The sequence below is a fragment of the Idiotropiscis lumnitzeri genome, chromosome 19 (genome assembly GCF_059441095.1).
Source record: "Idiotropiscis lumnitzeri isolate Australia: NSW breed Sydney's pygmy pipehorse chromosome 19, RoL_Ilum_1.0, whole genome shotgun sequence".
Classification (NCBI taxonomy): Eukaryota; Metazoa; Chordata; class Actinopteri; order Syngnathiformes; family Syngnathidae; genus Idiotropiscis; species Idiotropiscis lumnitzeri.
This window is the reverse complement of record NC_142409.1, coordinates 10641825-10667591: the sequence shown is the minus strand read 5'-3', so window position 1 is coordinate 10667591 and position 25767 is coordinate 10641825. Positions and strand designations below refer to the sequence as shown.

The following is a 25767-nucleotide window of genomic DNA, read 5'->3' as shown; positions in this document are numbered from 1 at the left end:
AATGCAGTAAATTAAATCACAATATTGTATTACAATTTTTTTTAATAAGGGAATTTAGAAACTACAAATGGGAAAGGTTAAATACAAATAAAATTCTTGGATAATACAGTTTAACAACAATTCAGAATTAAGAATAATTACGACACAAACAAGGTGTTAATAAATATATTGTGTTTAAATCTCTTATGATTTTCTATGAACGTGAACGTTTGGGCCTTTTAGGCATTTAAAGAAATATACTTTAGTAATTATAGTAATGACATTTATAGTCAAGCTGCAGTGATTTACATTAATTCTTAAAACACAACAATATTGTCACATAACTCATGTTTATTTTTAAAATGGGGGTTACGGTGTAAACATGAAATAATACATTTTCGAAAGACTGAAAAAAAATTGAATCTCTTGATATAATCTTTTTTGCATTTTGTTTACAAAACTTTACAACTGGAGGAATAAAAACAACACTTATAATAAAATATAGTTTGTGTACTATTATTAATATAATACATTAATATTAATACTAATAGCAATTAAGTGTCTGATCAAGATGGATACAAGTTAGCATGCAAGATACATGACAACACTGAGCTTGTCCTTGGACAAACATTATTAAAGTAAGGTTGAATATATATATTTATTGACATTCAAGACGAAATAATCTACATTTTTAAAAATATTTTTTTGTGTTTGTTCACAGTGAAGCAGTTGAGCAGTTGTGCATATGATTAGCATTAGCAGCATCACGGCTATCTCCCTGCCGACGCGGCGGCTGCTGTCTCACTGTGACGTCATTTCCTCTCCAACATGGCGCAGGAGGCAGGTCGTTGATGGCCATCGGACGGGATTGAAGCCCACCTTTTGTGTGTGTGTGTGTCTCTTTCTTTTCTTTTTTTTTTGTTTAGTTTTCGCTATCGCTTGCGGCTCAACGTTGCGGCGAGGGGAAGCCATCGTTTTGTGGGCTCGAGCCTCCCCCCCACCAACACCACCACCACCACCATCACCTCTCCTCTCCTGAGACACACATACCGCGCCCCGAATTCCGGTGCGTCATGTTTGAGGGCAAAAAGACGAAAAACATGTTCCTCACCAGAGCTTTAGAGAAGATTTTAGCCGACAAGGAGGTGAAGAAAGCCCACCACTCCCAGCTACGCAAAGCCTGCGAAGTGGCACTCGGTAAGTTGGCTTGTTTTTGCGTCCCCCTTCCCCACTCCCCCTCCACGACTTCTCGCATTCGTCCTCATTGATTTAGACACGTCACGCAACACCCTCGGATGTGTGTTTGTTTTTTAATTAATTGGCCCAAAACAAGCAAATAAATCCAAGAAAACGCCATTTTGTCTCGTTGGTGACTTGCATGCAAGAACCCCGGGAAGCTTGTGTGCGTCTATCCGACGTTCAACGCGGAAATGGTGCAAAAGGGGGGCTGTTAGTTTGCGGTGTTTTGGCGTGCTTTTATGCCACACAAGACATGCTGTTGTTGAAGTTGCCACCGTGGCGGTTGTAATGACTTTTCCCGGTCACAAATGATAATTCTGAGCCGTTCAATCGCGTGCCATCAAGGCCACAAAGGAGCGGTGTGTCGGCGTCTCTTCCTGGTACACACTCGGGGACGAGGTCGGTGACAGCGACGCGTTTTGTTTGCTTGATTTCGTGCAACTTTTCAAGGGGTTCAACGTCAGGTTTGTGGTGCCACATTTGCACTATTTTTTGTCTTCAAAGACGAAGGTAGTGTAGGAGAAAGGTGACAGCTGTCAGAGCACCTTTTTAAGCTAGTGCAAAGCGGAAGTATACACCATGACTTCCGGTTAGACACAAAATTAAAAGCGTAACACTCGTCAGTCCATTTGCAGTGATATGTTTAGCTACCTAATTTGAATAACTAAAATATTTTCTAACGTGCCATACGTAACCACACTTGTCCCATCATTCAAAAAAAGCGACTGAACCATTTTAACACGAGCTGAAAGCTCTTATTTTGAAGCGTTTCCTTTGTCGCATCCGGTTTACAGGTAGCCATTCACGCTAGCTGTTAACAGGTGTATCTCCCCATTTTCCAGGCTACTAATCAAAATAATCACCGACAAAAATAGGAGGCATTTGTGTTTTAATCCCAATGAAGATGTGTGCGCGCGGTTATTCCGCATGGGGATTAATTATGAGGCAATCTGCTCGGGACAAACAAAGCTTTTGTCCTGTCAAGGCATGTAATATGATGCCGGGAGTGGACACAATGAGAGCATCTTGTGGAGCAGCCAACCACCTGTGTGACGATATTGGGTGACCTTGAAGGCCTAAACACACAGGTTTGCACTGTGTTTTGGCGATAGGGGTATTATTCCTTCTTGCAACAATGTTTATACATTAAGCCTGTACTGGTGTTCTAGATTTTACCGTAAGGTTTGGAGTTGTACTATTTGGAATGCACAATGAATTAAAAATAAAAAAAGAAGTGATAAACACACCAAGCGATTGACAGGTTGTGGGTCATCTCTTCTGTCTCTAATAGGTTGTTCTTTTTCGGGTATAGTGGTTTCTTAAATACAGCAACTTCAAACTCAGCCTCTTAATTAATATTAACTCAAACAAGTATTGGCTGCAAAATATTGCATTTCTTGAGATGCCATCTACACTGCCGGGAAGAAGTTGTTGTATTTGTGATGCTGCGTTTATTTACTCAATCAAGTGATGCCAAATTATCGGGGCATGACATCTTTTAGAGCGGGAGGGCATTGTTCTATATCGTCGTTACTGGTAACATCTCCTCCACATCTGCTGATTTACACTGTAATGTTCATGTATGCCATATTTAAAGAAAGGATTATCCAGGTTAGATACGTGGAAACTCAAATTAAGCCTGCTACAGTCTGACTAATCTGCCCAATGGCGCCAACACGACTGTTTAGAATGTGACGAGTGAGCAGCAGTACAGAAGTAGTGCATGGCAGGGGAAAAAAATATTTTATGCATATAAAAGGATGACTGCGTGACCCAGAATACGGAGTGACTTACATAATCTACTGCCGCTCTCGGGACTCTGAGACATCTCTGCGCTGTCACTGAGCATCTCTCAATGTGGATTCACCATTTCGCCATTCTCTGAATTGGAGCTGTGTGTATTATTTTTAACAATTCGAAAGAGGTCCCAGGTGTCTTAATAAATTGCCTCGTTATTTATATTAGGAGTGCTGTGGCATACCTGATTTAATCTTGCCTTCCAGCCGTCGTTAGAATGTACTGTAATGCCCCTACAGGTTGGCCCGTGCACGTTCAAGAACAAGTAACAAGATCGTTTATAAACCAGATGTTAATATGTTATAACTGGCTTAGTTAACGGCCGCCTCCACACTCTCATTCGCTGACTCCCACGTCACTCACCAGGCAAGGCCCCACACACACACTCCAAGCTTTAATTTAGATGGTGGTTTATTTTCACATGTCGTTGGTCCGCAGGTGGCATATTCGCTGCAGCGGGCACTGCACAAACCCAACTGTTTATTTACCGACATTCAAAAGTCAATTTTCCATATGTTCGCTTCGGGGTGATCATGTTTTGTTCACATTTTTGAGCGATTTGTTGCGGTGGTATCAATAAAGTGAGTCGGTGGAAGCGAGGCGAAAAGGTTTGGGCAAGACAAAGTGGATCATCGTCATCCCCGCTCCCGCTCTGACCTTTTTCGTGGAATGCCGAAATGTCGCCCGGCAGGCCTTCGCTACGGGAACGCGCTTCTCTACTCGCCAGACTCTTCTTGACAGTGCAAGAGGTGTCTCTAATGTTTGGACCCACTTTGTTTCCCAGCGAGCCAAACTACGCTCATCATGACGGCGTTTATAGGCGGTGGCGACGGTGCCGACAGGACTATTGTACCTCGCTGACCATTAAGCGAACATGCGCTCCCCCGCATAGTTCGAAGCTTTTGTAGCACAAACGCAGCGTGTGGGCCCACGATAAGCAGCCGGGCCGTAAATAAAAAGTGTTTGCCAAGCGATGGCTTCCGTAAGACCTTTGTATCCTCAAGTATAAATCTTCATTCATTTAACTTTAAAAAGAAAAAAAAAATAGTTGATTGTGTATATTTCGAAATGGATTTTTATTGCAGATTTTTTTCTCCTGAAAAATGATTCTAGCTTCATTTTTCACTTAAATATGACATGTCTTTAAAACATATAACGCTCTCAACTGATTTTCTAGGAATAATTAATCACCAAATCAAGGCTTTGTGATTGTTTTTTTTTTTTTTTTTTTTTTCTCCCGTCCCCGCTGCAGACAAAGTGCACACACTTTAGCTCCTTGTAATCCCAACGGTGGCTCGCCATCCTGATAATGAGCTTGCGCTCGCACTCATGTCAGCGTGTGTCAGGGCCCGCGCTCGCTCTCAACACATAAATAATCCTTTTATCCATCCTGAAGATGCCTGACAATGTATTTGTATATAATTGGTGTGTTTTTTTTTTTCTACGGGATGCCTCCGTTCATTATATGGTCGTGTGTGGCGTGATGCCTCCTTCAGTCCTGAGACAGGCTATCAATTAATTATCCCGCATGGAGATGAGGAGGCGCTTTTGTCACCGTTTCCCCTGCTTGTTTGGACGAGCCGCCTTGATTGATTTGGTCAATGTCTTTGTTGGCTGCCGACTGGAATATATCACGTTTAAAGAGGCAATCAGGAAGACGACACCTCGCAAAAATTGCCCGGAATGTAATATGACCGCAATTGAAACATTTTTACTACTACTACTGCTACTTTGTAACTGAGCAAACACTTTTTTGTCTCAAGTCATGTGTCAAACTACGGGAAAAAAAATTACAGCTAATGCTGACCAGTTTAAAATTTGACAAAAATACGCTGGAAAAAAATACCTCAAAAATCATATATCATCATATAGATGATTCTATAAATCAGTACAGTTTATCATATGACCCAATTTCTAAAGTCATGCTCAAGCCACTAAGGCACGTAAACAATCTCTGAGATGAAATGACGTGTGGCCGTATCTCGTTAAATGGAATGCCCCCCACCCCTCCATAATCTGCAGTTGAGTAAATAAACACCCCCCCCGTCCGCTATTTGCCGGCTTGCGGCACTTTGTTAAAAAACGCATTCTCATGTTGGGCCAATTGCGACGCCAGAAGCGTGGTGCCAAGTCGTTCCGCCTTCAAAGTTATGCCATTCGCTCATTTCAATGACAAAGCCGACGGCGGAGTAATCAGGACCTCGGTGGCAGAGGAGAAAAACTGCTCGGGTTTTTAACCGCAGGAGTCAAACGTGTCTTTTGTGCGAGTGTGAGCCAGAGTTGGTGAAATCGCCGAGGACAACGTCCAACTGCAACTCCTCCAAATGTAATCACTGCCGCGTGACCTTTGATTTCGGTCCGGACAATAGAAATGTCAGGGGGGCTTGGTTTAGTGCCTGTGGCTCTCCCTGTGTTTACACGCCGAATCTGTGCAGTGCACGTTGACTTGGCATTGGACAATGCTGAACTTTTTTATTTACTGTATGTTGTCGCCTCCGTCTCATCCTCTTCCTCATGTTGCGTCGGAACCGGCCGTCCCCGCCCTTTACGATGTTTTTCACAGCGAGATAGAGAGAGTCTCAGGAGAGTTGTCTATTTCGATGTTTCTCCCTACCCCCAAACTCCCCCCCAGCCCACCACCACCCTCCAACTATCCGTCCTCCTGCCGGTGGGTGGATCAGCTGCACCCAGGCTGCCTTTTAATTGACAAATCCTTCGGGCTCTCGGGGGAATTTTGCCATGTTTATCGCTTCCTTCAAAAAGTGCTGGAAAAGGAGGAAATCTCCTACTTGGAGCTTAGGAGGGCCGACCTCAAAGTGTTCCAGTTGAGGCGAAAACATAGCTGACGACCATGATAGGCTTATTAGTTTCGCCGTGTTTCCTCAAATTCCACTTTAGTTGATCCACTTAAAGACAAATAGACTCCACCCTTGAGCAGACATCGCCCCTTTTCCTGTCAGAAAAAAAAAACCCAGCTGGTAACCATGATGAAAAGAGACATTATGCAGTTTATAAAAAAAAAATTCCCATGTGTCGTATTAAACTGCAACTTGCAATTTGAGGGGGCGGTCCTGGTTCATGCAAATAAGCCACAGCTCGGACATTCCGCGGGGTCATGAAGAGTCTAAAAGCACGAGTTGTATTTTCACTCCTCGATGCAACACTTCATGACTAATATGTTTTCAATTAGTGTGCAGATTCTTGCATGTTGCACATGCAACGGACACAAGCATGCCAAACCTGGCTAACTTAAGCTGCTTGATCAACGCTAATTCAATAAGAGCACATTCTGCCAGCACGCCGTCCGCACACACGCAGTGAACATGCACGGATGTGACACCACCTCACATGTTTAAAGGATGCAATTGTAAAAACTGGCCAAACAGACATTTCAGATGAGGCAAAGGAAGCGGGTTCGTCAGGGAAACTGTTTAAATTGTTCAAAAAGAAAAAAAAAACGAACTGTATTCTTTACAGACTAGTTGTACGACAGGTTCCACAGTGTCCGTTGCTGTTTTGGGAAGTACCTGCATTCCTTCATGCTTGAAAACCTTAAAAAAAATTGCCTGGGCGGCGGAATGATTAGCCAGCCGTGCAGCTTGCGACCTTCTCATCTGCTTTCAAAGCACCTTGAAGAGACGCATGAATATATTCTGGTTGGGCTGCCTTGTCAAATAATCAACCCACAGATCTCCGCCATATTGGCCTAGTCCGTAGCCCTCATGTGCCACGCCAGGATTTGAACAGTGTAACCATGGCAACAGTGGCTGCCCCCGGTGAAGATGAACCAATCGATAGATAAGTTGTGGACACGCCTGGGAACAAGCGGAAAACAAACGTAGCAACCATGCCAAGGGGATTTTTGCATAAATACATGCTTCTACACACACACACACACACACACGCCCACTCCATTAAATATTCCCTTTTTTTTTTTTTTTTGAGCCACTCATCTTAAATGGAGCCGTCTTTTGAAGACACTCTATTCCCTCGCTCGCTCGCTCTGCCCTGCTTTCGTCAAAGCTCCTCGCTGCTGTCATGTTTGATGCCGGGAGTGGATGGCGAAACCTCACTCTAATGACTTCACATGACAAAGACCAGGGGCCCATGCAAGGGTGGGGGTGGGGGTGAGAGTGGTGGGGGGGCTGGTCCTTTTGGGATTCGACAATAAAACCCACAGCAACTCCAGCTTCATTTTATGCTCATAAGCCATTGCGAGACCGATAAATCCTCTTTTCCCATTGAGATGAATGGTAATTATTCCGGGCCAACAAACCCCCCCCCCCCAAAAAAAAAAACGTTCCTGCCGAAAATAACATCATACAGTAGGAATGACAAAATTCAATTGAATGTAAAAGTGAATTTTGTGCAGCACGATTTCATGCTTCATTGCCTGTTAAGGTTGTGCTCCTCCTTGCGTGGGCGTCCTGGCCACCAGGGGGCAGCACAATAGAGACCTGTGAGTAAGCAGCAGTAATATTAGCCGTTTTTCGCAGAAGATAAAGAATATATCTTTTTGTCTCGCTTCGTCTCCCACTTCCTACCCTGGCTCTGTCTCTGTTTTTGCGTGACCATCATTAATGTCGGCAGACGCACATTACTTGACATTTTCAGGGGTCCGCCATGCTTGTAGAGTGACTCGGATGTGCCCAAAATTAACAGCACAATAACGCTCCACAAATATATGGCGTGGTTATTTACAATCCTGCAACGTTTCCGAAAGTTCACCCCTTGTTTTTGTTCTCTTTTTCAGAGGAAATCAAAGAGGAGTCAGAGAAATTAAGGTGAGTCTCTGCAAAGACGGGAATGCGGCAGCTCGTTTTAACAAGCGCGTATGAAGGCCCGCTGCAGAGTTCAACTAAAGGCCACTAGAACACACTCTGTGCGCGCGCATGTGTGTGTTGTAGAGGTGCGCTTTGTTGTTCCTCACATCTTTTCGAGCAGCTTTAATTGAATATCAGCGATGTGATTTTACCTCCTCTGCAAATTCGATAAAAGGGAAAACAAACTTTTTAAATGTGATCAATTTGGGGAGCTAAATTAAATAGAAAAAAAAATAGCAGCTTCTTTTATGCACATTTAAATTTGTAACTTGTGTCATGTCTTGGTTTGAAAGGTGGAAAGTAGTCAAGACCATCCTGTTTTGGTCTTCCACCCTCTTCCCCTGGCGTCTTGCGGTGGGTGCTTGTGGTACTTAACAGGCTGAGCTCATACAGCTCCGCGGCCAGGACATAAACAATACGAGCCCTCCCTCACTGTGTCTGCACTCATCAGGGTGTGGCGGCCGCTCTGAAGGACGCGCCGAGTGGGTGCGCGCATTGTGGTCTTGGAAGAATCGTCAACAAAAGAGAGAAAAAAAAAAAACTTGCGGTGTCACTCGACTTAAAGGTTCAGCGGCTTATCCGCGGCTCTGAGATGCTTTGTCAGCATGAGCACTGATTACTGACCCCGCCTCCTTAGATGGATTAAGTGCACGATTTGAAGCACTCAGCCAAAGAGCCCAAGTTCAACGTTTTTAGCTTTTAGCATGCTAATAGATGTCCATCCAGGAATGGAAGAAGTTAGTTGTGAGAGGTTGAACAACATGCGTCACTCGCAAGACCACCGAGTCGCTGCTTTCATATTTTCCGGCGAGGATATCGGTAAAATATCAAATAAACAAGATTGCAGTCGCTGGCAGCCGATCATGAGATTACAGGCAGCGAAATTACTTTAGGACACCTTCTAAAACTGCGAGCGTAACTGTCAGTGTCGTTGTATTATTTATTTTTTTTTTACATTCTGGACCTCGTAAATGCCAACCTGGATGCGTCCTGTATGGTACGGAGATCATCTAGACAATTTGATCAGCTGATATAAGACAAAGATAATGACATCGAAACGTTCCTGTCCTCAAAAAATCAGCAACAAAAAATAACGTCCAGTTTTTGCAGATTTTTTTTTTTTCGTTGTAAACAAATATTAAAGCACAAATTATTCTAAGACATTAAAATATATTGATTTTTTTTTTTTCAATTAATCGGCCTATGAATCAGTTATGGGAATTTTACTCTGCCAAATGACTGACTCAGCATTGGTTTTAGAAAAAAAAAAAATCCCTATCGCTCAGGCCTCAGTGTTTCTCCCCTTCTTTGTCTTTTGTTTCCCGCTCTAGTCCGCCCAGTGGAGATGGAAAATCAAGTTCGGGCACTTTACCGCCAATCAAATCAAAGACCAACTTCATCGAAGCTGACAAGTACTTCTTGCCGTTTGAGCTGGCATGTCAGTCCAAATGTCCCCGCATCGTCATCACCTCGCTCGACTGTTTACAGGTCAGTGCTTTGACTTCAATTGGAGGGGGCGTTCTAAGTGCCGCTCTGCTCATCATTCTTGTGCGCGTGGATTTTATTTTATTTTTTCCATGTGTGTGATTCTAGAAGCTGATAGCGTACGGCCACCTGACTGGCAGTGCGCCAGACAGCACGGCCCCGGGCAAGAAGCTGATCGATCGCATCATCGAGACCATCTGCGCCTGCTTCCAGGGCCCGCAGACGGACGAGGGAGTGCAGCTGCAGATCATCAAGGTTGCGGGCGCGAAACGACACAAGCGATACCAAAAAAAAAAAAAGATAAGGACCCGAAAATCTTTCTAATTCCTGGTGTTCTCCCATTTTAGGCGCTGCTGACGGCCGTGACGTCGCAGCACATCGAGATCCACGAAGGCACCGTGCTGCAGGCGGTGCGCACCTGCTACAACATCTACCTGGCCAGCAAGAACCTCATCAACCAGACCACCGCCAAAGCCACGCTGACGCAGATGCTCAACGTCATCTTCGCCCGCATGGAGAACCAAGCAGTACGTCCCGACGCTCTCCACGCCGGCCGGCACCGCGCGCGCACAAACACAACTTCCTGGTTTCATCCACTGTCGGACATTTTAGGTGTTGCCTTGCTCTAATGTCATCTTTTTCTTTTTGAATGACACTTTTCCCCTCCTCCTCCTCCTCCTCACCTTCCTCCCCCCTCCCTCCCTGTGGGACACATAGCTTACAAATCACAAGCTATCTTGGTCTCTGGCCTCCAGAAAGCGTGATCGCCAGGTAAAAACAAAGCGTGCAGGACTGCCGTGAACTTTTTTTTTTTTTTTCCTCTCCACTTGCCTGACCCACAAAGTCTCCAAACTCTGTGCGCCTCTCTTGTGCTTCCTCCTCCCTCCATCTTCCTCCTCCTCCTCCATCCATCCCATTTGCCGTTTTCTTGCCGCACCACATTTGCTCGTCATGTCCCTCCATCGCTTGTGGCAGTTTGAAGTTCACATGGTTATACCACACACACACGCACACCCCCACGCACACGCACCCCCACCCAGACTCAGGGTTGCCTTTAACCCACACTCGGGCCCGGGTGGCATTTAAATAATGAGCTTATTTTGTTTGCGCCGCCTCCGAGGTGTCTGGCCTGGATGCTCGAAGCTAATAGCGTCAGTCAAGATGTTAACTTCACTTGGCAGAATTGGCGGCTGACATTTTGCAAAAGCTTTAAGAAACCGAGACGTGAAGATGGTATTAAGTGAATTATGATGTCGAGGAAGGCCATCAATTGCCATTGTTGTGTGTGTGCTTGTGACTCATGTCGCCTTCACATGTTGTGCTTTTTTTTTCTTTTTCCGCTTTTCTCCGAAATTCTGAATCTCTCAGTGTACTTGAACGCATCGTGGGCTGTTAATGGAGCTTGGCTAAAGGAATGTCCACTGCTTGCTCGCTGCGGTTTGTTGGTTTGTTTGTGTTTGCCAGCCTGTAGCGCCGTCTGATTCCACATACAAGCGCACACACATGCAAGAATAGACAACACAAAAAGAAGAAATAAAATACACTGCGCTAAAATCAAATTTTTTTGTACTTTTTAAGTTGTTTTTTTTTAAACTAGCCCTGCTACTGTTTTGTACATAAGAACACACACGACATTTTAAATTGGGATGTCTGGCTGTTCCAAATTCTTTTTGAACATTGCCCTAACCTCCTTTTTGTTCTCTGTGTGCATGTGTGTGTGTGATTTCATTTGTTTTAACGCACGTATGTGAACCCCACCTACCCCACCCCACCCTTGCGTCCCGTCGTTCAGTTGCAGGAGGCAAAGCAGCTGGAACGGGAGCGGCACCGGCAGCACACAGAACCAGACTCACCTCAAATCCACACGCCGCCCAAAGCTCCCACGCGGGAGGCCAACGGGCCGATCACCACCCCGAGCATCACCGCCCCATCCACCCCATCGTCGCCTTCCACGCCGGCGCCGCAAAGCAACGTCGATGACGGCGGCGGAGGCGGAAACAGCAGCCTCTCCTCGCCCACCTACGAGAGCCCCGATCCGGAAAACGGTTCTGATTTCTGCCTGGCGGAGAACGAACAGACGGAGGCCGATCAAGCCACGGCGGCAGCACAGAGTAAGATCGTGGCTCTTCGAAATGATTACATAGAGGAAAAAAAGGCGCCCACGTCACTCACCAGACCAGGCCTTTCAAAATCACCCTCACTTAAAATCACAGACTTTGTGGTATTCAACAAAAATTGTGTGTTTATATATAAGATGCAGCAGATGAAGAGGCGGAGGTAGCGGAAGAAGCCGGTCCCAACTATGAGGAGAAAGCCCAGGAGATAGTGCAGAGCATCCTGCAAGAGGTGGTCAACACGGTGGCAGGAGGTGAGATTCACATTCAGACCTGCAGAAGAAAGAACGTTAAAATATTGCCGCCATCGTAAGCAGCTCAAGCGTGTGGCGATATTTTACCGAAAAAGAGAGCAGTAGCACGGTCACTTGCAAAATATGTAAAAACAGAAGTGCTATGCATGCCCGTGTGAAAAGGCAGGCAGATAACACCCTGCGTGTGAGTGAGCAAGTGGGAAACTACAGAAACATTTGCGGTAAAAATTGATTAACATTTTCAAATGGATGCGCCACGCTTGAGTGTAAATGGGACAAACAGGCAGTTATGGTCAAGAAGAAAATGGTGGCCCAAGGCACAATGCCGTCCTCGCATAACCTTAATCGTGACAAAAAAAAAAGTGTCACACTTGAACTGATCCTCTTTCACAGGTAACTGCCTGGACCCGGCCCACCTGTGCACGGACGCAAAGGAGCCGGCGGCCGAGCTGGCCGAAGTGGAGGCGGAGCCACCCGATGCGGCCCCGCAGGCCGGCCAGAACTCGCTGGAGGACGAGGGCACGCTGGGGAGCGACAGCGAGCACGTTCACGCCAACGGCATCCCCGGCACGCCCATTTCGGCCAGCTTCACGCCGTCGCTGCCTGACGACAGACTGTCCCTCTCGTCCACTGACACTCAGGTGACGCGAGATACCCGCTGAGGCTCCACGTCACAATTTAAAAAAAAAAATAATATTGTGAAAAATGTTTACTTTTCTCCTCTCTTAGGAATCGGGAGCAACGCCAGGTCAGCCGCCGGGCGCCAAGTTCTCTCACATCCTCCAGAAAGACGCCTTCCTGGTGTTTCGTTCGCTCTGCAAGCTGTCCATGAAACCTCTGTCGGACGGACCGCCCGATCCCAAGTAAGTCAGCCCTTGTCCAGTAGATGTGAATCATGCGTTTAAAAATGGCGATTTGCTCGAGTCACAGCAGCATGATTCACAAATTAATTTGGCAGCTCCTCAACATTTGCACTTGTCATCCTTTGAGTTGCTCTGCAGCCTTCACACTCTCCCCCTTCTTACATTCTTATCATCTTGTGCGTTCAGGTCTCATGAGCTGCGGTCCAAGGTGCTGTCGCTGCAGCTGCTGCTGTCCATCCTGCAGAACGCCGGGCCCATCTTCAAGACCAACGAGATGTTCATCAACGCCATCAAGCAGTACCTGTGCGTGGCGCTTTCCAAGAACGGCGTGTCGTCGGTGCCCGAGGTCTTTGAGTTGTCGCTGTCCATCTTCCTCACGCTGCTGTCGCACTTCAAGACGCACCTCAAGATGCAAATCGAGGTGAAGAACGGCGCCGGCGAAGCCATACGATTGTTTGACCCCCGTCAATGACGATGGCTCGTCTTGTTCAGGTTTTCTTCAAGGAGATTTTCCTCTACATCCTGGAGACGTCCACAAGCTCCTTCGACCACAAGTGGATGGTCATCCAAACGCTCACCAGAATATGTGCAGGTCTGTTATTCTTTCTGCAGTGACACTTTTTTATTTGTCTTGACTTGACAATTTTTTTTATGGTAATATGACAACGATATGATAGTTATTAAGATAATTCTTGGAACATTCTGATTAATGGAATATTGTGTCTTTTTATGATATCACTAAAACTGTCATCAGGACTTTAACAATAAAATTCATTATTTCTCCCAATTTTTTATATTACCACTTCTTGCATCTTTTTTGTATAATAATATTATAAATGTTTTTTTTTTTGGCCCATGCGAGCCATCATGACTCTCTTCTCTGTCCGTCAGACGCTCAGAGCGTGGTGGACATCTACGTCAACTACGACTGCGACTTGAACGCCGCCAACATCTTCGAGCGGCTTGTCAACGACCTCTCGAAGATAGCGCAGGGACGCGGCGGCCACGAGCTGGGCACAACGCCCCCGCAGGTGATCACCACTCCCTGGAAATATTTGTACGGAATTAGTGCTCAATCTTGAAAGATAACATTCTGACGCCGCCCACGCAGGAGCTGACCTTGCGAAAGAAAGGCCTCGAATGCCTGGTGTCCATTTTGAAATGTATGGTGGAGTGGAGCAAGGACCAGTATGTCAACCCGAACTCCCAGACTAGCCTTGGTAAGTGCAGAGATTTTAACCTTTCACTTGGGTGTGCTTTTGATGGCAAAATAACATATTTACAATGAATCAACAGTGTAACAGTTTTACATTTGACAAATTTGACAAACTATATGCACGCTATTCCGAAGTAGTAGTAGTAGTATTTAGTCGCATGTGTGTGTCTGCGTACGTTCCGTCAACGCTTCTTCTAAATTCAAATCATCGCAATCATCTTTTCTCTCTTTTGTGACATTCTTTTTTTTGCATATTTATTTAACGTGACAAACTCTTTGCTCAATCACAAGTTGCTTGTCACGGTCGTAGTAAATGTCATTGTACAACATTGTGTGTGTTGGAGGAAAAGCCTCTTTCTTGGCTTCTGCTTTTGTTGTTTGCCAGAGGTGGAGCTCAAACAAAAGAGCAACTGTGCTCCATAAGCTCTGCAAGCATACTATGTAACTACGAATGTAACTCATGAGCGCCTGTCGCAGAAAAATATGTGACTGTGTCAGCTGACCAGCAGCCAGATTTGTGTTGTTTTTATTTATTTATTTTGTGATTTTTTTTTCATTTATTTATTTTTTTTACCTTGTTGTAACTGTGTTTTGTTATTTTCTCCCCTTTGGACATGTCCGTAAAGCCAAAGCAGGTAACACTAGATTCGCACTCGTGCTTGTTAGACTGTAAACAGGATGGCTCTAGTGGCGTCTGCAGTGCTTTTTTTTTTTTTTTTGTAATTGAAGAACATTCGGGTGGCGGCTCGCATTGCCGTGACAACACCGTGCTGAATGTTTTAAAGAGTTTCCGACACGCAAACGCAGTGCTGGGTTACAACTATGTGGCCTTCTGTCTGCCGTCACAATAGTTACAATTGATGGAGTGGGAAATAAATTGTTTTGAATCTGAATTTAGCTCGTGTGCGTTCCCTCCTTATGCCTAGATGAGGTTTAATGTCATCAGAAAAACACCCTTGCTATCCTTCTGTTTAGTTCCCCCGTATGCTCGTTTTAGTTATTGCGCTGCAGCATCATCCATCATTTCACCGATTTGTCGAAACCTCACGCGCTCCGTATGCGCTCGTTCCTTCTCGCTAGGCCAAGAGAAGCCGTCGGAGCAGGAGAGCAGCGAGACGCGGGCACCCGAGACCATCAACCGCTACGGCAGCATCAATTCTCTGGACTCCACCGCCTCGTCGGGCATCGGCAGCTACAGCACGCAGATGTCGGGCACGGACAACCCCGAGCAGTTTGAGGTCCTCAAGCAGCAGAAGGAGATCATCGAGCAGGGCATCGACCTGTCAGTTTCAGTCTGTTAGCGTTATTCCGCTTTCAAGTCGCCGCTGATCCTGATGGTTTTTAATGACCGCTGCGTCGTAGGTTCAACAAGAAACCAAAGAGGGGCATCCAGTACCTTCAAGAGCAAGGCATGCTGGGGACAACCCCGGAGTACCTCGCTCAGTTCCTGCATCAAGAGGAGCGCCTTGATTCGGTGAGGCACGCCAACAAACTAAATTAGTCGACAACTCCCCCGGCATATTTTGCGAGTGACTATTGGACATATACCAACTCGCATTTTAACCGATAACCGATTTATCGGCCAATTACGTTTTTTACATAAAATAATATAAAGATATTATAATGTGAATAAATGTATAAAAAATACATAAACTCAATTTTAGGCCCTTAATGCTTACAAAAAATAAAGTTATTATTTACAGAAAGAGTATTTAACTTTAATTTAATTTTTTTTGTAAAAAATCTAAACGGAGAGCTAATGTCAGCAATTAATAGGTCGGGCCTTTGTAAATATTTTTTAACGAAACATGCAATTTTTAGCAATACGGACTAAGGCTGCAACTAACAATTATTTCAAAAATCACTTCAGTATTTTTAGCGATTAATCGATGAATTGAAAAATTAAAATACATGTTTTAATTTCCATCCCTTTATTGAAACACATTATGTGGGTAGGGAGTCTTCACGTTTACATTCCGCTAATGCAACCTTCTGTTTTCCTGGCTGTGTGCGCTCCCTCAGACCCAAGTGGGGGAGTTTCTCGGCGATAACGAGCGTTTCAATAAGGAGGTGATGTACGCCTACGTGGATCAAATGGACTTCCAAGGCAAAGACTTTGTGTCGGCGCTGAGGATATTTCTGGAGGGCTTCCGGCTACCCGGCGAGGCCCAGAAAATCGACCGGCTCATGGAGAAGTTTGCCGCCAGATACCTCGAGTGCAATCAGGGGTGAGCGGCGCAAACGTCCGCAAGCGCTCCACTCTCAGTGACGCTGTCGAGTTCACTTTGGGAAAATTTGTTTACCCGCAGGCAAACCCTCTTTGCCAGCGCCGACACCGCCTACGTGCTCGCCTACTCCATCATTATGCTGACGACGGACCTTCACAGTCCTCAAGTACGTGCGCCGTCTCGAGTCGATTCAGAGCAAAGGTCGCAAAATCTTCAGTATTTATTTATTTATTTTTTCGTCTTCCTGTCAAGGTGAAAAACAAAATGACCAAGGAGCAGTACATCAAGATGAACCGCGGTATCAACGACAGCAAGGACCTGCCCGAGGAGTACCTATCGGCCATCTACGACGAGATTGCGGGCAAGAAGATAGCCATGAAGGAGACTAAGGAGCTGACCATGAAGTCCAGCAAGCAGAGTGAGGACTAAAACAACGCGCACCTCAACAGAACAAACACCTGAACTGATGAATAGCCATTTCCATTCCGACGTGATCTCGTGAAGCGGGACTGTATTTCCTCCTCCCAGGCGTGGCCAGCGAGAAGCAGCGGCGTCTGCTGTACAACGTGGAGATGGAGCAGATGGCCAAGACGGCCAAAGCTCTGATGGAGGCCGTCAGCCACGTGCAGGCGCCCTTCACCAGCGCCACCCACCTGGAGCACGTGCGGCCCATGTTCAAGGTAGGACGCCGGACGGCAGACGTTTGCCCTTTGACACCCGCGCTCACTTCCCGCTGGCGTCGGCAGCTGGCGTGGACGCCCTTCCTGGCCGCCTTCAGCGTGGGACTTCAGGACTGCGACGACACAGACGTGGCGTCGCTTTGTCTGGAAGGAATCCGCTGCGCCATCAGGATCGCGTGCATCTTCTCCATACAGGTGCGCTTGTGGCATTACAAAATCAGAAAAAGGTTCACATTCTTTATACGTTTAGACCACCTTTTATATTTTGTTCACGCTTTTGTTTTGGAATTTTTTTTTCCCGCAGCTGGAGAGGGACGCCTACGTGCAAGCACTGGCCAGGTTCACGCTGCTCACCGCCAGCTCGGGCATCTCCGAAATGAAGCAGAAGAACATCGATACCATCAAGACGCTCATCACTGTGGCACACACAGACGGAAACTACCTGGGGAACTCCTGGCATGAGGTTTGCCCTCTTTGGAAGAATTTTTTATTTATTTCTTTCTTTTTAGTTCATTTCAAAACATTGGCTTGGAACCATTGGAAAGGATGTGATGTAATTTCTGATTATTTTCATATGAAGTTGTGCCAATTATACTTGCTTTGTTTTAGCTTTTAAGAACATTGTGGTGACATTAATCAACTGTTTGTTTTTATTCCTGCAATCTCAGATCATGAAGTGCATCAGTCAACTGGAGCTGGCGCAGCTCATCGGCACGGGTGTGAAGGCGCGCTACATCTCGGGGACGGTGCGCGGCAAGGAGGGCTTCATGGCCAGCACCAGAGAACAGAGCAACGACGAGTACCTCGGCCTGGGTAGGTCGGCACCAACGTCCAAATCCAAAGCGTCAAAAGTGTTACTTACCGACACCTCCGGTGTGCAGTTGGCGGCACGGTGGACCGCAAGCAGATCGCCAGCATCCAGGAGTCCATCGGAGAGACCAGCTCTCAGAGCGTGGTGGTGGCTGTGGACAGGTAAATTGAAATATTGGTAACTATCATCAATAAATACGAATCACATCCAAATCTTTTTTTTTTTTTGTGTGTGTGTGTGTAGGATATTCACAGGCTCGACCAGACTTGATGGCAATGCAATAGGTGAGTCAAGGACTGAGCAATCACAGCTCAGCATAGAGATCTGATCCAACACTGTGATTTGTCAAATTTAATTCATTAAAAAAGTTGAAGCAAAATCTCTGCCTGGAAACAGTCACGCATCAGGCCAGGCCGCACACACTCAAAGTCAGACATGACATTACCTCACGTGCTCCATATTGCGTTTAATCACGTAAAAGCAATTTGCTAGCGCTTTTGCGGTGGCTCCAAGTTGGCGTCCGCCTTTTGTTTTGTGGTCGTAACCATCGATCGTCGTGTCGTCGTCCCTCAGTGGATTTTGTGCGCTGGCTGTGCGCCGTGTCCATGGATGAGCTGGCCTCGCCCACGCACCCGCGCATGTTCAGCCTGCAGAAGATCGTGGAGATCTCCTACTACAACATGGGCCGCATCCGGCTGCAGTGGTCCAGGATCTGGGAGGTCATCGGGGACCACTTCAACAAGGTGGGCTGCGGGTTTATGTTTCAAAATGATTCAGCCCTTGTCACGTCTTTTATGATCGTTTCTATTTTGAATAAATCCTTTTTTTTTTTGCAGGTGGGCTGTAACTCAAATGAAGACGTGGCCATTTTTGCCGTGGACTCGCTCAGGCAGCTGTCCATGAAGTTCCTGGAGAAAGGCGAGCTAGCCAACTTCCGCTTCCAAAAGGACTTCCTGAGGCCGTTCGAGCACATCATGAAGAAGAACAGGTGCGTCGTTGACGACGACGACGGTGAGTCTCACCTTCATTGACGATTCCGTGTGTTTGCAGATCTCCTACCATCAGGGACATGGTGGTGCGCTGCATCGCCCAGATGGTCAACTCACAGGCGGCCAACATCCGCTCGGGCTGGAAGAACATCTTCTCCGTGTTCCACCTGGCCGCGTCCGACCAGGACGAGAGCATCGTGGAGCTCGCCTTTCAGACCACGGGGCACATCGTCAGTGAGTGTCGAAAACCCCGCACCTTGCCGTCGGCGTCGCGTCCGACGTCGACTTGACGTCTTTGCGTCTTCCCACAGCGAATGTATTCGAGAAGCACTTTGCGGCCACCATCGACTCCTTCCAGGATGCCGTCAAGTGCCTGTCGGAGTTCGCTTGCAACGCCGCCTTTCCCGACACCAGCATGGAAGCCATACGCCTCATCCGACACTGCGCCAAATACGTCTCGGGGAGGCCGCAGGTGGGTGGCGGCTCGGAAAAAGCGCAATCATGTCCAGCAAGCCGTTTTTGTTTGTGATTAAAAGAAGTAACCCGCTTTTATAAAAGTTGCAACCAGGAACATTTTGTGTTCGCATTTGTCTCAATTGGTCTGACTTTTACGGCAGGCCTTCAAAGACTACACCAGCGATGACATGAATGTAGCACCGGAGGACCGCGTGTGGGTGCGAGGCTGGTTCCCCATCCTCTTCGAGTTGTCCTGCATCATCAACAGGTGCAAGCTGGACGTGCGGACCAGGTAGGGGGGCGACACATGCTTTAATTTACTGACGTCAGCCACCGCTTCAAATGGCAAAAATGCGTTTGTTCCTCGTTGCCAAGGGGGTTGACTGTAATGTTTGAGGTGATGAAGACGTACGGGCACACCTTCGAGAAGCACTGGTGGCAGGACCTGTTCCGGATCGTCTTCAGGATCTTCGACAATATGAAGCTGCCCGAGCAGCAGACTGAGGTAGGTCGCGTCATCGCGTTTTTAAAGACGTGCAAGCCGACGGATCAGTCGGGCCCTCGCATGCATGGCACTAAAGACTCGTTGTCTCCCGGCAGAAAGCGGAGTGGATGACCACCACCTGCAACCACGCACTTTACGCCATCTGCGACGTGTTCACGCAGTATTTTGAGTCTCTGAGTGACGTGCTGCTGGACGACATTTTAGCTCAGCTCTACTGGTGTGTGCAGCAAGGTGAGTACACCACAACCTCACCCCTCCCCTTGTTTTGTTTTGTTTTTTTCATTTGTTTTTTTAGGTGGCTGCTAAATTCTCCTTTTTGTGCGCAGACAACGAGCAGCTGGCCCGCTCGGGCACCAACTGCCTGGAGAACGTGGTCATCCTGAACGGTGAGAAATTCTCGGCCGAGACGTGGGACAAGACGTGCAATTGCATGCTGGACATCTTCAAAACTACCATCCCGCACGCGTAAGCCAGATTTAAAAAAAATAAATAAAAATAACTCTACACCTCCCTGTCCTTCAGCAATATTCTAAATCAACACACGTGATGAATATTTTGCATGCCTCAGGCTGTTAACATGGAGACCAGCAGAAGGCGATCACTTTGACAAGCAGCTGGTGAGATGCGAAAACACGCCAATTTCCATATTTATCCGGTCACGTTTGATATTCATCACGCGATCTCTCCCCTCAGGATTCCATTTCCCAGAAGTCCCTGGACGACCAGCGCTCTGTCGGCAGCGTGGACAGCCGTCGTCAGAGCCAGCAGAGCGGCGGCGCCTCCGGCCCCAACGAGGACGCCGCCAGGGGCAGGAGCTCCACGCGTGAGTGGAGGGCGTCACGTAGGCCGGATGAAAGTGGTCAATTCCCATTTTGGGCCGGTTCTGATGGGGAAAGGAGAGCCACGGCTCCACATCAAGTGTAAGTTCAGCCTTTGAGGGTGAGCGTTGGTGTTCCGCAGGAGCGCAGGAGCAGCGCTTGTTCACCGCCTTGCTCATCAAGTGCGTGGTGCAGCTGGAGCTCATCCAGACGATCGACAACATCGTCTTCTTTCCCGCCACCAGCAAGAAGGAAGACGCTGAGAACTTTGCTGCAGCCCAGGTAACAATGTTTATATTGGATATGTGAAGTGATGGAATTTTTATTTTCCCTAATATGGGCGGGGGGGGGGAATCCATGTTGGTCGGGCCGTAGTAATAACGGCGTCCCCGTCACATCTTTCCTGAAGCGCGATGCGGCCAACACGTCAGACATGGCCGCCGAGGCACCGGACCAGGGGATGTTCCGCTACCTAACGTCGCAGCAGCTCTTCAAGTTGCTGGACTGCCTGATGGAGTCGCACCGCTTCGCCAAGGCCTTCAACTCCAACAACGAGCAGAGGACGTTGCTGTGGAAAGCGGGTAACGCTCGCCGCGCCGTGCGAGACGGCGGCGAGTGCTCGCGTGCGTGACCGCTCGTGTGTGTGTGTTGTAGGGTTTAAAGGCAAGTCCAAGCCCAACCTGTTGAAGCAGGAGACGGGCAGCCTGGCGTGCGGCCTGCGCATCCTCTTCCGCATGTACACGGACGAGACGCGGCGGGACGCCTGGGAGGAGGTCCAGAGGCGACTCTTAGAGTAAGGATGCAAAGGAGAGGAGAAGTGTCTTAAAAACACACACACTCGGGAGTGTGTTGAGTGAATCACCTCATCATCGTAAAGTCGAGTGAATCGTATTATGTCGCGATAACTTATCACCTTTTTTAAATGAAAGTTTTTTTCTTTGCGTGTGATTAAGCGTGTGCGGCGAAGCAGTGGCCTACTTCCTGGCGTTGACCTCGGAGAGCCACAGGGAAGCCTGGACCAACCTCCTCCTCCTCTTTCTCACCAAGGTTCTGAAGATCAGCGACCAAAGGGTGGGTTGGCACGAATATGACACAAGCGCACTTACAGTACCTCATTTTTGGCGCGCTATATTTACTCCACTGCAATTGGTTAAAAAAACGAAACAGACGTTGTTCGTTAGCCCGCCAATGGCATTATGCATTGAAGCTAAGCAGACTTTAAGGCTGCTGTTGTCTCTCTTCCCTTGCAGTTCAAGGCTCACGCCTCGCGGTACTACCCGCTGCTTTGCGAAATCATGCAGTTGGACCTCATTCCAGAGCTGCGCGCCGTCCTGAGGAAATTCTACCTGCGGATCGGCCTGGTGTTCGGCATCGCATCCGAGCCGCAACCCCGGCTCACCCTTCAGGAGCACTGCGCCAACCCGAAGGAGGCGACGGAAGACGCTCAGTGACGCCATCTGCCTGCAGCCTCCGGCCCTTCATTCACCTCGGCTATCAGCACGAAAAAAACAAAGTCCGGTTTGTAGCGATTTCCTCCTCCGCCACCATATCTCCGAGCTGCTCAGACGGAATCTATTTTAAAAATACAAAAAATGTGCTTCTTACTGTATATTTAATGTAACTGAATGAATGCAAAGACATATTCAAAAACCATGATGAAATGTGACCTCTCTCTCTCTTTCTCGCCGCACCCCCACATGGCTAACGTTCATATCCAAATGTACAGATGTAATCTGATAACACTAGATTTTTGTTTTATATATATTTTTTATTATTATTATTATTTGTCGCTGCACTTGACCTCCATTCGGAATGCACTGGAGATGTGACTTTTTAGCCCTCCGCCCCTGATTTGACTGTAACATCTCACCGTTAAGTGAAGGCTTCATTAAATTATTCCATTTTATATGTTGGTATTGTTCTTTAACTGGAAGACAAGATGCTAGCTGCTTAAAAAAGACTCATGATTAGTCTCTTTTCATTTTTTGACTTGTTTTCACTTGATTGTGTGTGTGTGCGTGTACAAAAAAAATCAAAAATAATATATTTAATTTTTTTCCCTAGTTTTTGGGAGAAAGTAATATGTATTGAGAGAGAGTGGGTAAATGAGCGATGTTAGCTGTGCTTTATGTGCGAATGGGACGCATTCCTGCTCACGGATGTAGAAAAAAATGTATATGATGCAGCAATGTAAAGTTTTCTATGTTCCAAAAGGAAAAAAAAAAAGATATGTACAACTTTGTGTACGATAAATCCTCTGGCATTCTAATCAGGTTCTAGGTCAATAAAGTTTTTTTGAACTTGGATTGTGTCACTGATTTTCACTCAGCTATGTGAAAACTGGAGGAATACATATACTATATAAAAAAATAAATAATAGTTGAATATGATACTTTAGTAAAATTGTTTCGTAGAATTAAGTAAAAATGCACGCATCGCTAGATGGCGGTAGAGTTCCGGTTTGCCGCTCTTGAGCATCCTCCCCGGACTAAACCTTTGCGCTCTGTTTAGGGGTGTAATGTGGTTTGATTTCGCCGGGTGATTCAAAGCGCAATCGTTTGAGCAAATATTTGCTATTTGTCTAATAATTAAATGTTTTATAATTGTCAACGTATACAAAGCAAGGACGACACTACCGCAAAGTGTGATGTATAACCGTGACATGATGACGAACGCACCCCCCCCTTCATCTAACAAATGGTATTCTACTGTCATGGCGCCCTGAGCTTGGAGCTCCCTGACGCGGCGTCAGCGTATTTGGTCGCAAAAATCAATAAAATAAAACATTTTCATCGTCTTTAGCTCAAGTTCATGGTTTGACATCGACTCGTCGTCCTCGGCCGAGACACCATGGCGGCCAGTAACACGGCTCAGAAGACGTGGGAGCTGACCAACAGCATGCAGGAGGTTCAGAGCATCGACGAAATTTACAAATATGACAAGAAGCAACAACAAGAGATCCTCGCGGCCAAGCCGTGGACAAAAGAGTGAGTTGACTCTTTGTAGGAGGCTTGACGTTCATTTGGCTCGTGGTCGTTTAAAGCGCAACAACACTGGAACTGAATTTTGACGCTACATGGTGAACCCCCGCCTATGTGCGGTTTACCATTCACAAACTCACCTATTTGCGTTTTTGTAAGATCACAAGATGGCGCCCAAACGTCTTGCTTCTTCTATGTCTTCATTAGCTCCAACGTTACATGTAAAACCTCTCAAGATGATGCAGAGAAAGGTCCGGAATCACCATGTTTTAGTTATGGTCTACCGGAAAAAAAAACTGGTGAGTAGTGTTGACCGTATATCTTAGTGACGGTTCTTTATTTGTGTGTACCTGGTACTAGCCACCACTACTTCAAGTACTCCAAGATCTCGGCACTGGCGCTGCTGAAGATGGTGATGCACGCCCGTTCGGGTGGCAACCTGGAGGTGATGGGCCTCATGCTGGGCAAGGTGGACGGCGAGAGCATGATCATCATGGACAGCTTCGCGCTGCCCGTCGAAGGAACAGAGACGCGAGTCAACGCACAGGCCGCCGCCTACGAATACATGGCCGCCTACATCGAGAACGCCAAGCAGGTTTGCTTTTATTTGATACGTGTACCTAACGATGTGTCCCGCGAGTGTGTTTGAAATCTGGCGTTTCTGTGTCAGGTGGGCCGGCTGGAGAACGCCATCGGCTGGTACCACAGTCACCCGGGCTACGGCTGCTGGCTCTCGGGCATCGACGTCAGCACTCAGATGCTCAACCAGCAGTTTCAGGAGCCTTTTGTTGCTGTGGTGGTAAGAATTTGAACTCAGACCTACGATGATTGCAACCCCCCCCCGCCCCCTGACCTTCACCGCAGCTCCATTAAATTTGGATCTTGTCTGCTCTATCTTGCCACCTTTCACAGATCGACCCCACACGGACAATTTCAGCGGGAAAAGTCAACCTAGGTGCCTTCAGGACGTACCCAAAGGTAGAAGGAAGCACAATTTTTTTTTTTTTTTTTTTAATCCGCACATGAGGTTTTTACTGACATCTGTCGAAAATGTGTCATTTCAGGGCTACAAGCCTCCTGACGAAGGGCCGTCAGAATATCAAACCATCCCTCTGAATAAGATTGAAGACTTTGGCGTACACTGTAAACAGTGAGTCGTGTCCCTCCAGCAGTTGTCATGGCAATTAAAAAGTTGCCAGTTGTCTTAATTGTTCACAAAAAAAAAAAAAAAAAAAATTCCAGGCAAAATATATTATTTTCTTTCTCTTTGTGTTGTGTAGATATTATGCTCTGGAAGTCACATACTTCAAGTCATCCCTGGACAGAAAGTTGCTGGAGCTGCTTTGGAACAAATACTGGGTCAACACGTTAAGCTCCTCCAGTCTCCTCACGGTAACTTGTATTCGCATTCCGGAAGCCCCTCTGTCCCCCATGCAGCCTGACTGACTGAGTGAGTGAGGCAGCCAAATATTCGGCGAGCTTATCCAAACAGTGTGCTGCACACCAAGACGAATTGACTTTCCGTCAAGATGGTGACAGCAGCGCGGGCCATTGTGCGTTAATGAGCGTCCCGACTGACAACGTGTTAGCCTCACCTTAAGCAAACGCTCGCAGCGCCGACTGCTCGGTCTTCATTCAGCACGTCTTGTTGGGTTTTGTGTGCGTCAGAACTCGGACTACACCACGGGTCAGGTGTTCGACCTATCGGAGAAGCTGGAGCAGTCGGAGGCTCAGTTGGGGCGGGGCAGCTTCATGCTGGGCTTGGACACGCACGACAGGAAGTCTGAGGACAAGCTGGCCAAAGCCACTCGGGACAGGTGTGTACCGTTTGAAATCAATAAATAAAAATTATATATATTTCATGAGAAAAATCAGAAAACCCTCCTTTTTTTTCCTATCCAAATTCAGTCAAAAATTTAATTAAAATTACCAGTTAAAAAATCTCTCCACTCCAAAAAAATCTTTTTAAATATTACATTAATTTATTCCTAAAAAAAATTTAATCCCAAATATGTTTTGTCTGACTGTTAATGCATGCTTCTCCACTTTTCTCTTTTTTTAATGTATTTTTATTTATTTATTTTGCTTCGCTTCAGCTGCAAGACGACCATCGAAGCAATTCACGGCCTGATGTCTCAAGTCATTAAGGACAAACTCTTCAATCAAATCAACACGTCTAATTAATTTTATTTTGTGTTTTTGATTTGTTTTTGGGTGGTGTTATTCTGGCTCTTTCTGGGTTTTGTGTGTATGACTGCAAAGTGTCTGTACTTCCTCTTCTCTCACCCTTTCACTCTTGTAGAAGTTGGAAAGTATGTTGGAGTGAATAAAATATAAAGTCCCCTCCTATTTTACTTTTTTTCAATTCTCCCCTTTCTATTCGTGAACGTGTTCCAACACATTTTAGTTCTCATCAAAGCATCAAAACACAAACCGAAGCATCACGAATACGACACAAAAAAACACAATCTAAGCAATTCCTTCACTGGACGCCCGTGCCCGGTTCCAGACGGATCGCAAATGAAAATC

At 46.6% G+C, this 25767-nt stretch overlaps 2 protein-coding genes across 3 annotated transcripts; both read left to right on the top strand.

The window, feature by feature from the left end:
* The first annotated feature begins 757 nt into the window (after nt 1–757).
* Nucleotides 758–22561, top strand: arfgef1 (ARF guanine nucleotide exchange factor 1). Of its 2 annotated transcripts, XM_088282479.1 has the most exons (40): nt 758–1176; nt 7769–7799; nt 9170–9326; nt 9432–9578; nt 9671–9850; nt 10041–10094; nt 11116–11434; nt 11578–11691; nt 12085–12332; nt 12421–12554; nt 12741–12975; nt 13047–13146; nt 13446–13585; nt 13666–13774; nt 14851–15052; nt 15133–15244; nt 15793–15998; nt 16080–16164; nt 16251–16416; nt 16527–16678; nt 16745–16873; nt 16983–17141; nt 17347–17491; nt 17560–17650; nt 17733–17773; nt 18063–18232; nt 18326–18477; nt 18540–18712; nt 18790–18950; nt 19096–19226; nt 19310–19439; nt 19535–19670; nt 19766–19904; nt 20008–20056; nt 20133–20262; nt 20400–20539; nt 20667–20838; nt 20912–21050; nt 21211–21328; nt 21508–22561. In XM_088282479.1, the coding sequence occupies exons 1-40, from the start codon at nt 1053–1055 to the stop codon at nt 21706–21708; spliced, it is 5721 nt and encodes a 1906-aa protein (XP_088138605.1). In that variant the 5' UTR covers nt 758–1052; the 3' UTR covers nt 21709–22561. The 2 variants fall into 2 exon arrangements, with proteins under 2 accessions (XP_088138605.1, XP_088138606.1); XM_088282480.1 differs by lacking the exon at nt 10041–10094 and having other exon boundaries at nt 759–1176.
* Nucleotides 22562–22961: 400 nt separating this feature from the next.
* On the top strand, nt 22962–25587 carry cops5 (COP9 signalosome subunit 5). The gene is made up of 8 exons (XM_088283058.1): nt 22962–23244; nt 23599–23833; nt 23909–24037; nt 24151–24216; nt 24303–24388; nt 24519–24630; nt 24907–25055; nt 25335–25587. The coding sequence occupies exons 1-8, from the start codon at nt 23108–23110 to the stop codon at nt 25420–25422; spliced, it is 1002 nt and encodes a 333-aa protein (XP_088139184.1). The 5' UTR covers nt 22962–23107; the 3' UTR covers nt 25423–25587.
* Nucleotides 25588–25767: the final 180 nt, after the last annotated feature.

Bases quoted from the DNA above. Each gene is read 5' to 3' on its own strand.
- arfgef1 (XM_088282479.1), top strand. From the start codon at position 1,053: ATGTTTGAGGGCAAAAAGACGAAAAACATGTTCCTCACCAGAGCTTTA. The intron at 13,586-13,665 runs GTGATCACCACT...CCGCCCACGCAG, and splicing joins TGGGCACAACGCCCCCGCAG to GAGCTGACCTTGCGAAAGAA. The intron at 20,263-20,399 runs GTGAGTGGAGGG...GGTGTTCCGCAG, and splicing joins CAGGGGCAGGAGCTCCACGC to GAGCGCAGGAGCAGCGCTTG.
- cops5 (XM_088283058.1), top strand. From the start codon at position 23,108: ATGGCGGCCAGTAACACGGCTCAGAAGACGTGGGAGCTGACCAACAGC. The intron at 24,038-24,150 runs GTAAGAATTTGA...CACCTTTCACAG, and splicing joins AGCCTTTTGTTGCTGTGGTG to ATCGACCCCACACGGACAAT. The intron at 24,217-24,302 runs GTAGAAGGAAGC...GTGTCATTTCAG, and splicing joins CCTTCAGGACGTACCCAAAG to GGCTACAAGCCTCCTGACGA.